The sequence below is a fragment of the Thermobia domestica genome, chromosome 4 (genome assembly GCF_964235325.1).
Source record: "Thermobia domestica chromosome 4, izTheDome1.hap1.1, whole genome shotgun sequence".
In the NCBI taxonomy this organism is placed as follows: domain Eukaryota; kingdom Metazoa; phylum Arthropoda; class Insecta; order Zygentoma; family Lepismatidae; genus Thermobia; species Thermobia domestica.
In genome coordinates, this window is record NC_137457.1 from 9925014 (window position 1) to 9939584 (window position 14571).

At 34.7% G+C, this 14571-nt stretch overlaps 1 protein-coding gene across 3 annotated transcripts in view; it reads left to right on the top strand.

Moving 5' to 3' along the window:
- Positions 1 to 14571, top strand: part of LOC145683706 (uncharacterized) — a 169118-nt gene that overhangs the window by 54536 nt on the left and 100011 nt on the right. For all 3 annotated transcript variants that reach the window (XM_081755143.1, XM_081755144.1, XM_081755145.1), the window contains exons 20-21: positions 3926 to 4123; positions 11024 to 11059. In XM_081755143.1, coding sequence (XP_081611269.1) covers positions 3926 to 4123; positions 11024 to 11059 — 234 coding nt within the window. The remainder of the gene's footprint in view (positions 1 to 3925; positions 4124 to 11023; positions 11060 to 14571) is intronic.

Genomic DNA, 14571 nt, shown 5'->3' on the forward strand with positions numbered 1-14571 from the left:
TTTTTCTCATTGATTTCTTAGTACATGTCCCTTCAAACATTTAATAAAGCATTTGTTTATTGATATTGTCATCATATAACCTCCATGATCAGCTAGTTGTTATCTTTAAGTTTTGTTATAGCATAATGCAGGACAATATTTCATAATAAAGGTGACAAATCAACTTTTCTTCATTCAAGCCATTCTTGATATGATATCTCGTAGACAAGTATTTTCCTCCTCAGATTTTACTTTGAATTTGATATAGATACTTTTAATTACTCTAACTTTCTTGTATATTAAACTTGGTAAGAATGTTGCACAATGTTTTGCCTGTACCCCAGTCATAGCTTATCTTGAAACCAATAAATTATTCATACTAAAAATATTGTATTTTATTTTCTTCTGGAATTTGGTAAATAGTAAATTTAAGGTCAATAATAAATATGTTTTCTCCAAATGTGTGCTGACCATCTGTATAATATCGTATGTGTATGGGATCAATCTTCTGAACAAAATGTTTGAGAGAATTTTTAGAATGTTGCAGTTAATTTCTTCATCTTATAAATTGGAAAAGATTGAATGGAACAATGTTGAAGAGATTAATGACAAAGTCGAATTAGGAAGTATCAAACTCTGGTTTACAAAGTAAGAAATACTAGCTTTCTAAACTAATGTCCAACTCACAAGAAGCACAGTATGGCAGTTCTTCCCATAATTCAGACTATAATTAGACAGAACTTAAAAGTTAGGAAAATCTGGTCTTCAGGAAAGGCATTTAAGGCACCTATCATGGAAAAAGTAAAGTTGTTTGCACATCCTCAAATATGTTTAAATTGAGATAAAAAAGTTACAAAGAAAAAAATTACGAAGAAAAAGAGTTAGTGCCATTTCAAAATGCACGAGCTGTACGAGTCTATCGGTTTGATACTAGAAGTAGTACCTCATGTCTCGGAAAGTAACCAATCTTTGGTTTCAAGAAGGTTTCGAAGAATGCATTGAACTCAATTACGTTTGTGTCAAAACCCCTGTTAAAATCAAAAACTGGGTACACTTGTATTAGACTACAGATGCTGACACTCGTAGGTATGCCCATTTTGCTAGGGACTCAGTCTCCACAAGCAGGTATACTGCGAACTGGACAACGCTCCATCACACTAAATGCTCATTTCTCATTACCTATCTTCGAAACGATTTTGTATATGCATGGGTAACTTACCAGATTCTTGCTGACTCATACTCATGAGTAGGATTCAAAAAGTAATAAACTGCTCTACACAATAAAAGATAGATATCAATATCACCACCAATACCCAATTTATACTCAATACTCAATACTCATTTTTTATGCAGGTAAGCACTCACATTACGAATCAAATCAAAGAAAAAACATTCTGGATTTGCATGTTTTAGCCATTATGTTACCAAGGGAAAGTTATTTGTAAATACAATTGCATGCAAACAGTTCAAACTGTGGAAATGAACTATAAAGCCCTGCTTGTAATACATTTACACAAACAGAATCACCATCATAGGTAACCAGCTTCTTGTAACAGTTCACTGGTTGAAACTTACAAGCTTATCTGTAGCACAATTTACAACTAATTGCTCGTGTAATTACTTGTAATTACTCGTTTTGGTACGATCCACATATTCTATGCTACTCTACGTCTATTTTGTTCAAAAGTAACATGTGTGACATTATTCAGAATACACAGGCATGATTAAATACCCTAATCAATTTATGTTCCTCTTGGTAATTAAATCCAAGACCGTTGCTTTTTTCTGTCTGCTCTTAAGGCAGGATTCTAATTTGTTTTCAGTTCAATAAACCTAATTTTCTATATTCTTACAAATATGAAGAGTTTTCCCTCTTAGACTTTTTGAGCCATCTCCTTTTCTGTCGTTAAACATTAGTGGAGCATTTTCCTTGATTTTTACGGCCTCGTCAAAAATGTACGAGTATTTAAGACGTGAGTATTATTGCAGACTTTTGTATTTACGTAATCTGTTGCTTCAGTTTGTTTATATGTGATTTAATGTTGAGTTAATCGCGCTGAGGGGTACGTGACTTACTGGCAAAGAGCTCGCATTTAATGAGAGAGAAATACTATCCTCGATTCCAAGACCTTTTGCATTCTTGTGTTTCATTCCACGATCCCATTTCACCGATTTCTTTACTATATTTTTTTAAAATTAATCATGCGTATGTGCTACCTTATAGGGAATAATTCCGGGATTTAAACTATAAAACTAACCTAGTTTTCATTAACAATAAAATTACATAAAATCTTTTAGTACAACGTCCTACGATTATGTCCTTTAGGCTAAGGGAGATGGATGATTAAGGCAAGTGAATGATGATGGAAGAATTGTTGGAATGTGAATGTTCAAATGAAACGGGAGTACTCAAGGAAACGCACGGACACGATGTTGCCCACAATAATACAGGGCTGGAGATCGAACCAGGGACCCCACACACCAGAGATAAGCGCTTTACCACTGAACAATCGTGTCTCCTAGTTTTTATAAGAATTAAAAATCATTACTAAGACTGTTTTGTGTCAAATTAATTGTGTCCAACATTATTATAAATTAACAATCTAAAAGAAACCTCAGAGTTAATTGATTCATGTCGTGGCGTTTACGTTCATGGTAGTTATTGATGAATACAGAGACAGTTCAACATGCTATTACTTTCCCTGCTATAGAAGTAGATAAAAATCAGCATTTCGTTTAAGTTTAACACCTTAGCTGCCAGTGGTGAATTTTCTTGTTCACCGGTAGAGTGCCAAGCGTACTTACTTACACTATTCTTGTTTTGTTAATATTTTTTAAACATAATATTAATATTGAAACAAAATCTAAGGCAAGATATTGAATCCGCGTGCATAAATGTTGGGGGTCCGATCGGACCTACATGTGTATATTTTGTTTATGGGCAAGGGGATAAATTACAGTTGAACTGGCAACTCTGTTAGAAAGTTATTTGTTTATTACTACATGTGCATAAGTGAGAAGTGTGGATATATTCATCTTGCTTTTAGTGCTAATAAGTAATATCTTTGTGCAATGAAAAACGAAGAAATATGCGCAGAACTCGATCCCATTAGTAATAGCAGTGTAGTGATCTAGACTTTTCTGAAAATTCAGCAAATGACAGGGACACTGATATCTTGTGAAAATAAATAAGAATAAATAATGAATCCATTGCTAGACTTTTTAACATGTCATTCAAAAAGCAACACATAGGTCCGATCGGGTCTACAAAAGCAGCAAATGCTTTTTACTTGGTATTTAGCGCCCCTAGCGGCGTTAATAATCAATATCAAAGACCGAAACCTACATGTGTAATAAAAACACTACATTTCATTAACAGTAGAGACAGGATTTTACAATACAAGTACTCTAACGTCAATTCGACGATTTAGAAATTGTGGGTCCGATCGGACCTACAAGAACATTTTCTTAGATCACTCCAGTAGGTCTGATCGGACCCACGTAGCAGCTAACGTGTTAATATCCCATGATTATGACGGAAACTAAATAAAATTGTTAATATGATTGAAATTCTGAAATGAACAAAGGAGAAGAAGATTTTTGTTCCATGACAAAAACTAAGATGGAATCAGGGACTCCATATATCAAAGGGAATATGGTTGATTTTTCGAGTTGGAGTGTAACGTTTCGTTCGAATCTAATGTTATAGGGAACATGAACATACAGCTTAACGCGACATACAATGCACACGTACCACCAACGGGAATTAAACTCGATTTCCATAGCCGACTGCATTTAGTTAATCATATAGTTATGATGGTGTTTCCTGGCATACTGATACCAAAATTGTACACTTCTTACATAGTTCTGTAATCAAATATGAGAATATCACAGCAAAAATAATAACAATAATAATACACTTAAAACAATGTTTCCAATTCTCTAGCTTCCAAAGGCTTCTCAACTAGTCGTGGGATGCGGCAAGATGCAGAAGCTGGTGCTGGCGGTGATGCTCAAGGTCCAGACGATCAAAACCAGGGTGGTCAGGAAGGTCCTGATGGTGGAGGATCAGGAAATGACCAGGCAGAAGGTGGGAAAGGCAAGGATGATGGGAACGGCGATAACGAAGATAAAAAGGACAAAGGTAATATTTTATCTTACTCTAATTGCAAATACCAAATTAATAATGAGTAAAAGAAATCATTAACTTTACTGACAGAGTTAAATCAAACAAAGTGAAATCTTAATTGGTGAACACAACGATAACGAACACCTACGTAGTACACTAAAATTATTGTGTCTTGACAAAAATATAAGTATTATTATGAAAGATAATCCTACTATTGGCACCTCAGATACAGTTACGGACAGCCTTCTTTTCCCCCAAGAACTTAGTAATCCATTCACAATTTACAGAAATTTATCCTCAATCCATAGGCATTTAGAACATAACATATCTTCTTCAACTTGGAATATAAACATGTGATATACTCTAAAGTATCTTCTAAGTACGAATCTGTGTTAGACAAATAACAATAATAATAATAATAATAATAATAATAATAATAATAATAATAATAATAATAATAAATTACTTATTTACCAACACATTAAGCATTTGCTAACTAAATCCTGTTTTCTCCTCTACGCACAATAGATTGCGTTTTTGTGAAAATTGTTGAGATTATCAAGAGTAAACAAACTAGTTAATTTCCAGTCGTATGACCAAGTATTATATGGAATTTCTTCCACTCCTGGCAAACCCATTCCCTTCTGATTCACGTCTTCTCCTGCAACGCCTATATAAATGTATAGTCAAGTTAGCAGAAGTTCCCTTTCCTTTTATTCTTATGCTCGCAATAGAAAACAATCTAATGCGGTATTTCGACTCCAAACTATGCTTATAACTTATGTACTTACAATATATACTGCATACAATTACTGAACGAGCTGTGAGTAATGTACATAGTTTGAACCTTTTTTCGTTACGTGTTTCTAATTCTCGATTATCATTTTGCTGGTCTTAATGCCTGTTTCCTCAGAAGCAGTCCTAATGTCGATTGGCAACTAGAAATACACAACATATATTATGGAAACCTTAAGTGCCCGACTCACTAAAAATAATACACATTTTACACTTATCTTTTGCTTGTTTACTCCTAAGTGAAAGAAGATAATGAAATAATACTTACCACAAATCATAGAAACTATTATTCTACAACAAAAAATATGAACCTGAAATATTTTCAGTGTAACCATCCATAGAAATTACAGTATTGCCAGAAAACACAACGCACCTAAAATCTAAGTTAACACAGCAACTAGAGGAACGATCTCAACAACGTTTGGTTACGTATTATATTGTTTTCGTTTCTTGTGAACTACGTTTTAAATAACATTATTATTAAGTTTTAACAGCTGTATATTAAAACTATTGTGTTTATTACAAACTAAATACAAGTACTATTTAAAAAGTTGTTCACAGGAAACCAAAACATGATGTGTAACCAAATGCAGCTGAGTTCGTTTCTCTACTTGCTACTTTAACTTAGATTTTAGGGGCGTTGTTTTTCTGGCAGCTTTGTAATTTCTATGGATGGAAACACTAAACATTCTTCACGTTTATATTTTCTGTTGTAGAACGACATTCTCTATGATTGTGGTAAATTGCACTTCAGTATTTTCTTTCACTTATGGAAAATAAGCAAAAGAAAATTGTAAATTTTGTATTATTTTTAGGAAGGCAGGCTCTTAAGAGGAAATGATGGACTCTTGTGCAAAAAAGCTTGAAACATCGAATGTATGCGTATTTGTGTTTACCACTCTGTAACCAACATTGCTCATCTATTGTGAATCTACGTTGTCTCATCGTACTCTGATATTCAAAGGTTTCATCTTGCTAATTCTAACTAAAAAATACAACCTTCTAAGAACAGTTCAGTCATGTTAACTTACTAATACAGTTAAATACGTTAATTGAAATGTTATCAGATTCAAAGAAATATCTTAATAATATTTATAATATATTCACAATAGCTGTACAAATATAGCTTATTTCTTTTAAATTGTTGAACTTCTTACTATTTTGTCCTTTAGGCTCATAATAGTAATCATAAATTAAGCATGTGGTGTTATTAATGAGGAAATATAATCAATAATAGTAATCCTTCTCTCCGGCACCTATAATGGAATCTATCAAAAGTGACAGCACGTTCATTCTAATCCATTGTCAAGTTCAGTGCTAAAACAGAGCAGTTCTTCATGAACCGGTGAGGTGATATACAGACCCACAGCCTTAAACAAGTCATAATACTTCTTTCCCCATAATTTAATGTCGTCTTATGTACTGTGTTCAAGAGCCAGTTGTATAAAGCATTAGTTGTAAACTTATAGTAAGAATTAAAATTATATATTTTCTAAGTGCGCAAATATTAAAAGTTAATTATTCTAATATTTTAAATTCACGTGTATAGCTATCGATGTAAAATTCTATAGAAAAACTGTATGAAAGACATGAGAAAAATGTCATTTTTATATCTGTCTGAGTTGAGGTGATGGGTAAGAGTTTTATCCAAAGTTATTTCTGCTTATACATTGTATTGCTGTAGCGTTTCATGATTATTCACAGCACGCTTATTAGTATTGGAGTTGTGTATTTGATGCTCAGATACGTGCGTGAAGATGGAATTTTTCTTTCAGCTACAGTCGCAGCAGTTTGTTTGAACGAATAGCTCAGAAGGGAGCAATTATTTTATTAGTAGATAAAAGGAGTATGCCGTTTCAAAGAGTCACGTTTTTCATGAACAAACAATTTCTACATAGTTGGCTTGACCATACAAAATACAAATTGTTTACGATTAGTAGTATACAAAATCAAAACGTTATAAGGAACGCAATTGAAGAGCGTTTCTCGAAACTCGATAGAGTACAATTCTTGAGAATCGGAATGAGATATGAGATAGTTATGATTTTTGTGCTACCAATCGAACTGTGAAATCAGACATGGCAAATCTCAAAATATGCCATGTGTATAGTATACTAAACCATGAGCGTTTTGACAGAACTCGATAGAGAGCATGAACAGCGGCTTCTCAAAACTCGATACAGCACATAGCCGAAACACCGACCCGATCTGACAACAAGATCTTGCTTCATGCTACGTCTGTGTCACTAGTGTTACATAGAATGAACCAGTCTCTCGGAAACACAACAAAAGTCATGGATGAAAGTACATAGTTGCATTTGCTTTGTTGCATTTTCTGTTAGAGCTTGAAGGAAAAATGGATACATGTCCATCCACTATTCATCATTTCTCAGATTCATGTCCAGATCAAATTAAGCAAAGCATAGTAATAACCATGCTCATTGCCTTTTCGGAAAGAAGAGAAAAATTACGACTATACATTTCTTTCCTATTAAGGTTAGGTCCCATTATCAGAAGACACACCTACATGGCTCCTGATTGTGTGTTTGGTAGAGTTGAGAAGGAGTTCACAAGAAAGAAAGTTATTTTGTCACCCAACGAATATTACCAAATCCTGCAATCCCGTGGAGTTGTCAGTTCTAACAGGGACTGGCAAATCAAAACACTGAAGGAGACTTCTCAGAAGAGATTGAAAGCGAAGTTCCAAATTCAGATTGGGGTGCAACGTATCATATCGTACAGAAAGTCCTCTACAGATATATGTACTGTTTCTATAGGTGTACCGAACACTTACACTGAGTTACCTGTGGAAGTTTGTCTTCAAATCTGAAGTTAAAACACGCCAAAAAGAAATGCTGAGGTCTTCATGACTATACAGAAGAGAACAAGGTGTTCAGTGAGAAAAAGAAGGAGGTAAAGAAACTCCAGAAACATTTCTTTTGAAATACCAGAATAAGCAAAAGGTTGTTATGAAGATGTTCTCAGAGACTGCTAACTACAACGAAATGTATTGCTTCATTACTCACTTCTATAATCACTTTGTATTCCTACATTTTGGCGTTACTCTTTGACATTTTCCATAATTTCTATTATTTTTTACTCATGTAATAATGTGCACAAAACACATTACACTGTGCACAAAACTAACTCAATGAAACAAAATACTAAGAAAAACAAATCAAAGAATACGTCGTGAGGAAATAATAATAAATTCACAACAGTAATAAAATAATAATACCAGTAGTAAATTCAGGTTCAGTTATACTCCTTTGTTTCCTGTCCATGTTTTTTTTTTTTTTTTTTTTTTTGTCAAGTTTTGAAAAACCTGCCTTTTTTAAGTGGTCAATTCTATGTCAAATATTTGTATCCTCTAGTACATTCACACTGGCTGAACTTGTCCCAGTATAATAACTAGTATTACAGTTATATTTCTGTAATGAAAGGTTATGTAAAAGAATAACAAAACTGTAATTCCTGTCAAAAGGATGTTGTGTGCTCTATCGAGTTTTGAAAAAACTTTCCTTAATTATAAATTAATATTATAATTGGCATATACATTCAAAGTGTAGGACATGCTATTGTAATCGTGTATCAGACATGTATAACTAATAATACTATGTTCAATAATAACATAATCAGATATGTGATATTATTTCTGTCCCTTTTCAAGAAATTAGTTCCAAAATTCGAAGAAATTTATATCCATAAATGTTCCAATATTTTAAGCCATCAATAAAAAATCTATTAATTTAAAATGCTTATTTCCTCATATACATGTTTATAAATATTAGATATTATTGTAATATTTGGTAGAAAGTAATTTTTATTAGGTTATATCTGTTCAGATTCACAAGGAAGCACTTGTGCACTTTTGTAATAAATACTGGTTTTTAGATTCGACAATTGTCACAAAAGTCTTCCTGACTAATCAAAAATTAATAGTTATGTAATTAATTTGAATAAAATTAAATACATATAGGATAGCAGATTTCATTCAACGTCGATACTTTAGAAGAATTCGATCATAAACGCTAGTGACTGAATAATAGCGTCTACAGAATATTCTGAACAAGCTATTTAGAGTATTCGAAAGCATATCATATTGAATTTAAACTACAAGGCGCATCCAGAAAGTAAGTTTCCCACACGTCCCATGGCTAAGATACGGTATGTTACGCGAAGCGACTACGTGTACATGAAAGAGTAAGGTTCTAGAATGCCATATGCACTTGCGGACTTTACCTAGTGCTCTCAGTAGCGTCGTGGCAGTGGGTGAAGATGGCTGCTCGCACATCACACGCGGCGGGAGCTGGAATAGGAACGCCAAACTTCAATCACTGCCACGACGCCACTGAGAGAATTAGGGAAGTTCTGCTGGCGCATGCGCCATGTTAGAACCTTACTTGCTTACGTACACGCAGTTGCTTCGCGCAACATACGGTTTCCTAGCTATGGGACGCTTGGAAATCTTATTTTCTGGATGCGCCTCGTATAATACACGCTGCTACCGTACGTGACCATGTAAACAATACTTCAGCTAATTAGTTCACATAGGTATGCCGCGTTTGCTGTGGAACTTGAACTACCATCTTCGTTATAGCTATGCAAAGTTGGTCGATGGCTATAACAGGATCATCGCAAAAATTTAAACGTCATTCATCATCTCTCACACGTACTCTACTAGACTTAGGTCATTGTGAAGTTGGCGTAATCAGTGTAGCGCTGTACTTTGCCACTGTGGTATGGCATAAGCAGAGTCGTGAAGTATCCATATCAAATTTACCAAGTGACGGAGTGGCAGAATCAGTAGCATCTGTGACTCCCGTGCCAAGGATCATCGGTTCTATTCCCGTTACAGTCAACTTTTTTGTTCTTTACTTGAACCAATAAAGTAGTCGCTTGTTGTTACAAGTAAAATGTTAATTCACCATATGTTTATAACGAATTCAAACAATAGAAATATTCAAATCAGTTGTAAAATCTTTCAATGTTCCATGTTAACTAGCAACGAAATGCAATCTATTTCGTAAATATATTGATATCACGAGTTATATTATGGTTACTACAGTCGTTGTGTCAACAATGTTCTTGACGCTTCGTGTCTACATCTGTTGACAATGTTTGTATTACAAGCACTGGCGGAAGTGGCACCGGTCTTAGGGGGGACATGTCCCCTCCAATCTAGATACTCCCGGACGGCCTCACCCAATAATCCGATTTGAAATGTTTTTCTTTGGAGAAATTTCATGATTTGTGTCCGATTGCTACAAATGAAAATAAAATGAAATTGATATTCCTCAAGAATAAGCCTCAATTCTGCCCGTATCGCAATGTTGAAGACAACTCTGCACCCCTAATGCTTCAGAGTATAGTTTTTCAACTTCATAAATGTTTTGAATGTTGCTTTAAAAAAAATATGGAAACGGTCTTACCCGACCTGCCTCACAATCAAGATCTTACAAGTGATTTGAATATTTCTATTGTTTCAATTCATTATAAATGTATGGTGAATTAACATTTTACTTGCAACTACAAGTGGCTACTTTATTGGTTGAAGGACAAAACAAGGTTGACTCAATAGGGAATCGAACTCATGACAACTAGAACAAGAATCACAGATACTATTGATTCTACCACGCCATCGTTTGATAAGTTTGAGCAACGTACGACATATGCGACGAGTCGAAAACTTTAAGACACTTTCTATGCTATATTACGACATTGCGCTTTCCCAGTTAGTAATATGAACACCTTGAAAGTGCACTATCACCTTGCAAAAAACGACCCAGGTGTTCATTTACCAAAGTCTGCTTTCTCCTTGTAGTGTATTCACCTACGACCACTGATACATTAAAATTCATTGAAGCAGAAACTCTGCGAATCAACTATCTGGATTCTGGAAAACCCATAATGCAACCAAAATAAAAGTCTCTTAATTAGAAAATAAGCGATCGTCGCTGGCGTTATAGCTACATTTTGGATATAGAATGAGATCCACACGTAATACATTCGCATATACAACTACACTCATAGCACAGAAAATTATTTTTACTTTAGAATTGCAATACTATGATCAAATGTGTTTTGTTAAACTAATCTTAGTGTATTCCTATGTTTCAGATAAGAAACCTAACGAAAACAGTCACGCAAATCGTCGTAAGTAGCATGCAATGTTTTAATTTCCGTAATATTACACCATATATTTGTGCGAGGTATACACATAAATTAGGTAGTGACTTTTCATAGCTCACACAATTTCTTTTTTATTTTTGAATAACATATTTCTGTCGCTTGTCAATCTCAGTTTTTCTATAAACCGATGTTTCCTTTCTACTCTATATCAAAAATGTCTTATAAATATTTTGGGACTCTTTTTCAAACACTAGAAAAATGACAGTTCTAAATCAAAAAAAAATGTGTCGCGGTGAGTCTATCAGTTTTGCAAACAGTCACAGCTTCTTTATCAAGGAAGTAGGATAGATCACTTTGATTTTATTCTCTATAAAGTCTACTTCATATGCGAAAGACCTTTTCTTTTATCAAATTCTCGAGTAAGCCAATGTGAACGAACATTGAACAATTTCAAGTGTCATGTAAAATTCTTTTAAGCATTACCGTTCTAATCCTTAATAACCAAAACCTCAAAATAAATAACGTTTTCTGGGGAAGTTACAAAGACTTGACTTCTGGACTGTAATGTCTTCAGTGAAATCTAAATTTCGGGCAAATTGAAGCACTCGCCTTCATACAATAAAGTCAGTAAGTTAAGAATTTTGACTAATCTTTAACTAGTGTTTACATAATTAACTTTTTTAAAACGTGCAGGCAAAGGAATTATTACGTCAAGTTACTCGTCTAATCAGTGTTCTCCGGTAACATTAGAAAGAGCTTACTTTCACAAATTTATTTGTTAAAAACAAAGACAGTTACAAAGTTAATATTTTGCACAACTAATTAACATGTTAATTAATTTACCCTCACTAACGTTTGACTACTTGCAAGAGACGTATGCAAACCATGAAAGGTAGATATTTATGAAAATTTGTACCCTTACTAATAGTGGATCACTAATCATCGTGGTGATAGTCATTCGGTGTGGAAATGTCTTGTTTACCTGCTACGTATAATACATTTACCACACATACCACGCAGAAAATAAAAATATGTGCAGGTAGCTTGATACCTATGGGTGGGTGATACGTGATCAAGGACACGGCAGTACTCTCACACAAGCAGTGTTGAAACCCCAACACAAACTTATAGTTTTTCAAATAGAACGTATACCATTTTATGCCATCAAAACAATTGACATGATACGTGAAAGAAAATAAGCAAAAGCTGGGTTTTCAGTGTTGCCAAATAATAGAGATACGAGGATCTAAAGCTGAGAAATTACAGAAAAACGAACAAATGTACAATAACAACAAGACTGTGGAAATAGTAAATGTACAGTAGGGAGTAAACTACAGTATGCACAGGATTCAGTGACTAATTGGTTTGATGCTTCATATGGAGTGTGTATCTAGGGCGAGAAATGTACGTATTTTGCCGTACTATCTATGGCATTTCTGCTATATGTATTAATTATGATGCTAAATATTTACCTGCTGGATATTACTGGTACACTGCATGTAATCTGTTACGTCTTCATAGTTGTCTCACATGCAAACGTTCCCTATACACTCAAGTGACACCTATCACATGTCATTAATCTATTCGAATCGATTCTGATGAAATTTTGTCACAGATTTGTTACAATTCGCGACACAGATTTTCTGTGAGGTTTTCAGGCTCTGCACCATCGTTTCTGTGGTTTGGAAAGCATGCAGGATTTTATGCAAGGTTGCAACCTCACGACAGTTCGTTTTACGGATTTCAGGGATGGTTCGAGATATAAATTCCACACAAATGCTATAGGAATTACTTATACTACAGGAAGACTTGCTGTCCACATTCCAGAATTATGTCACATACGACCTCTTTCTACGGAACTCGACCATGTGCGATTTTTTAAATGACCCGTTCGTCACTGGTTTCTGTGCATGCTGTGGTTTACTCCCTATTGGCATATGTTCCTTCTGCAGTTTTGTTGTTGGTGCACATTCGTTCGTTTCTCTGTACGATCTCCAAAATTTCACAATTTTAGAGCCTTGTATCTCTCTTATTTGGCAATACTGAAAACCCAACTTTTGCTTATTTTCTCACGTTTCATGTCAATTGTTTTGATGTCATAAAATGGTGTACGTTCTATTTGACAAACTAAAAGTATGTGTCGGGATGGAGACACTGCTTGTTTGAAAGTACTGCTGTGTCCTTGGTCACATGTCTCCCACCAATAAGTATAAGGTTACCTGCACATATTTTTTTTAATTTTCTGCCTTGTCCGGCAGTTTTTTGGGTATAACTCGACACAACCTCATCCAGTCACTTCGGGGTATATGTATTATACGTAGCGGGTAAACAAGGCATTCCCGCACCGAGTGTCTATCACTACAATGTTTAGCGATCCATAATTAGTCAGGGTACTAATTTTCATAAATATCTAGCTGTCACGGTTCGCACACGTCCCTTGTTAGAAAAACTATTTGTACTTTACGTATATACCTGGTACATCAAGCCTAAATGTTGAAGTTATGTCTATTTTTTCACTTAAATAAATTGGTAGGTACGATCAAAAATCAGCTTACCCCAAAGGATTAGTAAATCCACAATAATGCATTTATTTTCAGATAAACCTCCCCTTTGCTATAGTGCATACCTCGTGTGTTTCGGTGCACGTGAGTAGTATAGGGTAAGTAGATCGAACTCGGACGAACTGCTGATTGTCGGACGGATAAACGTGACCTGATCACATCATATGACGTCATATGAGGGAATATCCTTTCTATTTCATCATGCAAACCCTGGCGTGCCCCTAATGTTTGGGAGGAGTATATAGGACCATTCTCTCAAATTTTGGACGTTACCAAAGATTACATTTGGTACAGTAACATAGTAAAAACGTGTATACCTCAGTAAGATTTGTCGTTCCCCTCGTTCTCTTTCGTGTAAAAAAGTTGCAAAATAATCGTTATTTTTCAATTTTTACCCACAAAAGGGAAGAAGGTCAGCCGCTCAAAATTACAGAACATACCTTAGTCCCATACTATTCTATTAAACTTCTACTTTCGACAATTTAAAAAAATAACCATGATGTTCTATTTACGCTCCCGAAATGACCTAGGTAGTGAAATCATCAAGGTGTTCATATTAAAAATAAGAACGCATTTACTTATGACGTCGTTGCACGAAATGAGATCCTGTGATTCTCTCACCTAATCAGTACCGAGTTCAATCTACTGTTCTCATATTAGTGACGTTGTCCGAAGTTTGATACCGAGTGGTAGGGCATACAAAATATAATTTGACTATCATTTACTTCCATTATTCAATCTTTTCATTTAGCCTAATCGACAAAACTATGGAATCTTAAACGAAAAATTATTTCATTTCAGAAACTTTCTTTCTAGAGCTCTCTCGTGGTTAAGTGGTTAACATTTGCGGATTTCGCTTCTGCCACCCTGGTTTGATTTCAACGAGAGTTCGTATGGTTCGGATCTTATGTTAACCTATAGGTGCACGTCTCGTATTGCCTCGCTGTTGAAAGGAACGTTAAACTAAAACCAAAG